The following is a 2,408-nucleotide window of genomic DNA, read 5'->3' on the forward strand; positions in this document are numbered from 1 at the left end:
AGAGAGAGGGATGGGGGAGCCCGGCTGGTCGGGGGGTGACGGGCAGGTAAGGGAGACGGAGGGGGGAGCGCGGTGGGCGCCCGGCCGGTCAGAGAGAGGGATGGGGGATCCCGGCTGGTCGGGGGGGGCGGGCAGGGAAGGGGAGGGGGGTGACGGGCAGGGAAGGGAGGGGATGGGGGAGCGCGGTGGGGGCCCGGCCGAGCAAGGAGGAGACGGGGGCCCGGCCGGTGGCTGTGCCGGGGCCCTCACCTGTGCAGCGAGGGCAGCTCCTCGCAGTCGGAGGCGGGGTCGCTGGTGTTGGGGATCACCCCGATGATGGTGCTCTTCAGCGAGGTGCCCTTCAGCAGCCGGCTCCGCACCAGCTGCATGTTCCGCGGCGAGTCCACGCTGCTGCGCATGGTGGAGCCGGGCAGCAGGACTCCCTCGTGGGTGAGCAGCAGCGGCAGGCGGCTGGGGATCTGGATGGCGCTGCCGGAGGCCATGGCCGGGCGCTGCCAGGGGAGCTGGGCCCCAGCCGGGCCGGGCAAAGTCCGCAGCACCCGCTCGCCACACTACGGGCTGCGGGCAGGGACAATCAGCCGCCGCTGGGCGCTTCGTGCTGCCACCTGCTGGGCGCGGCGGCTGCTGCAGCCAATGCACAGACTGAGCCACCGTCCCTCCCCTCCCACCCAACGCCCTGGGTCCCCCCATAGCCGAGGGGTCATAATCATCAATGCAGCGAACAGCGGGACACGCATAAGAAATACACATTCGGGGACTGACAGTATTAAAATAATGCATAAAGCGAATCATGTTAAAATTAAATGTGCAGTAGTAAGTAAAATAATGCACACAATACGTTATACCAATTATAAATTATATAATTAATACCACAAATGGCAATATCATCATTAATAGTTATTTTAATAGGTAATATGTAGGTTGGTGGTGTGTCAAAGTCCTGGGGAGATTTCAATATGAAATGAGCCAAAGTGCTAAAAAAAACAAAGGTTCACCCAATTTTAACCAAAAATTAAAATCTTTGCCTCTTTTCCCACCCATCCCCAAATTGCAATCTAGACATTTTTACTTTCTTCAGAATGGTCAGTTTTCCAAGAAAACATAAAGATTCATTGTACATGTTTTGATTAAGGAAAAAAACAATCCTCGTCTGAACAAATGACTGAAAATCCTAATTTTGAAAGTGTCAGGGTTTTCACTAAGACTCTATGATGCTGACAGAACAGCCAACCTGTGTAGGACGCACAAAAATTTAACAGGAAGCATTACAATTGAAACCACACAATTTACTTGCATGTGGATAGCAAAGAAATGTTAATCAGGCTAACAATCTCCAATGCATTACTTTGTATTGATAAGAATCAAAGAATAGTTGCTACGTGTATTTTTACGTGTTTACCTATATCTTTTGTTAAACTTCTAAATGTGATCTAATTAGCTTGAAAACACTAAATCCTGTTCCTGTCTTATGGTGCTTCATTACTCAATTCTATTGACTCAGAGGTCAAAAAGATCTATTAACATTTAGATGGAGCTTGTGGAGTAATAATGTTATGTCCTCATTTCTCTTTGAAACTTGTAATTTCAGTGAACTACCTGTCAACTGTTTTGATAGCTTGAATGGCTATTGCTAACTGTATTGTCTGAGAAAGGACCCCTTAAGTCAGGGGTTCTCAAACTGGGGATCGGGACCCCTCGGGGGTCGTGAGGTTTTTACATGGGGGGGGGGGGGTCGCAAGCTGTCAACCTCCACCCCAAACCCCACTTTGCCTCCAGCATTTATAATGGTGTTAAATATATAAAAAAGTGTTTTTATTTTATAAAGGGAGGTCGCACTCAGAGACTTGCTATGTGAAAGGGGTCACCAGTAAAAAAGTTTGAGAGCCACTGCCTTAGGTAGAGATCAAACTGTCGGCTTGCTTTCATCAAAGCGCATATGGTGGAGTTACCTGTGAGTGCCCAGTTTGCTTCAACTATAAAAGAATCTTCTGGCCTGATCCTTTTTATCTCAGATCTACTTAAACTTTGACAGAGAAAGACTAAGCCACAAGAGGGAGGTCTCCAGGTTTACTTCGGATTTATCCTGGAATTCTATGGGAGAATTTGAACAAACTCTCCATCTGAATTGCCTATTGGAGTATAGTCTTTTAAACTGATTGCAGAAAGACTTTTACAAACCAGCAGCCTCATCATCTCTGCTATGAAACTGACCGAGGGCTTTGCACATATTTGTATGTATATCGATCTCATAACCATATATAACTTTCTTTTATTAATAAATCTTAGATGTAGTTAATAAGGATTGGCTGTAAGCATGTATTTGGGTGAGATCTGAAATATTCATTGAGACGGGCAATGTGTCTGTGCCTTTGGGACTAGCAGAACTTTAAGTGTGGCAAGTAAGGTTT

General features: G+C 47.7%; 1 protein-coding gene across 1 annotated transcript in view; it reads right to left on the minus strand.

Annotated features, from left to right (window-relative positions):
- The window catches only part of LONP2 (lon peptidase 2, peroxisomal), an 86,172-nt gene extending 85,628 nt beyond the window's left edge, over positions 1 to 544 (minus strand). The window contains exon 1 of the mRNA XM_026652628.2: positions 250 to 544. Within this exon, the coding sequence (XP_026508413.1) occupies positions 250 to 482 (233 nt within the window). The 5' untranslated portion in view covers positions 483 to 544. The remainder of the gene's footprint in view (positions 1 to 249) is intronic.
- Between the last annotated feature and the right edge of the window lie 1,864 nt (positions 545 to 2,408).

This window comes from Terrapene carolina, unplaced genomic scaffold (genome assembly GCF_002925995.2).
Source record: "Terrapene carolina triunguis isolate 2854851 unplaced genomic scaffold, T_m_triunguis-2.0 Scaffold130, whole genome shotgun sequence".
In the NCBI taxonomy this organism is placed as follows: domain Eukaryota; kingdom Metazoa; phylum Chordata; order Testudines; family Emydidae; genus Terrapene; species Terrapene triunguis.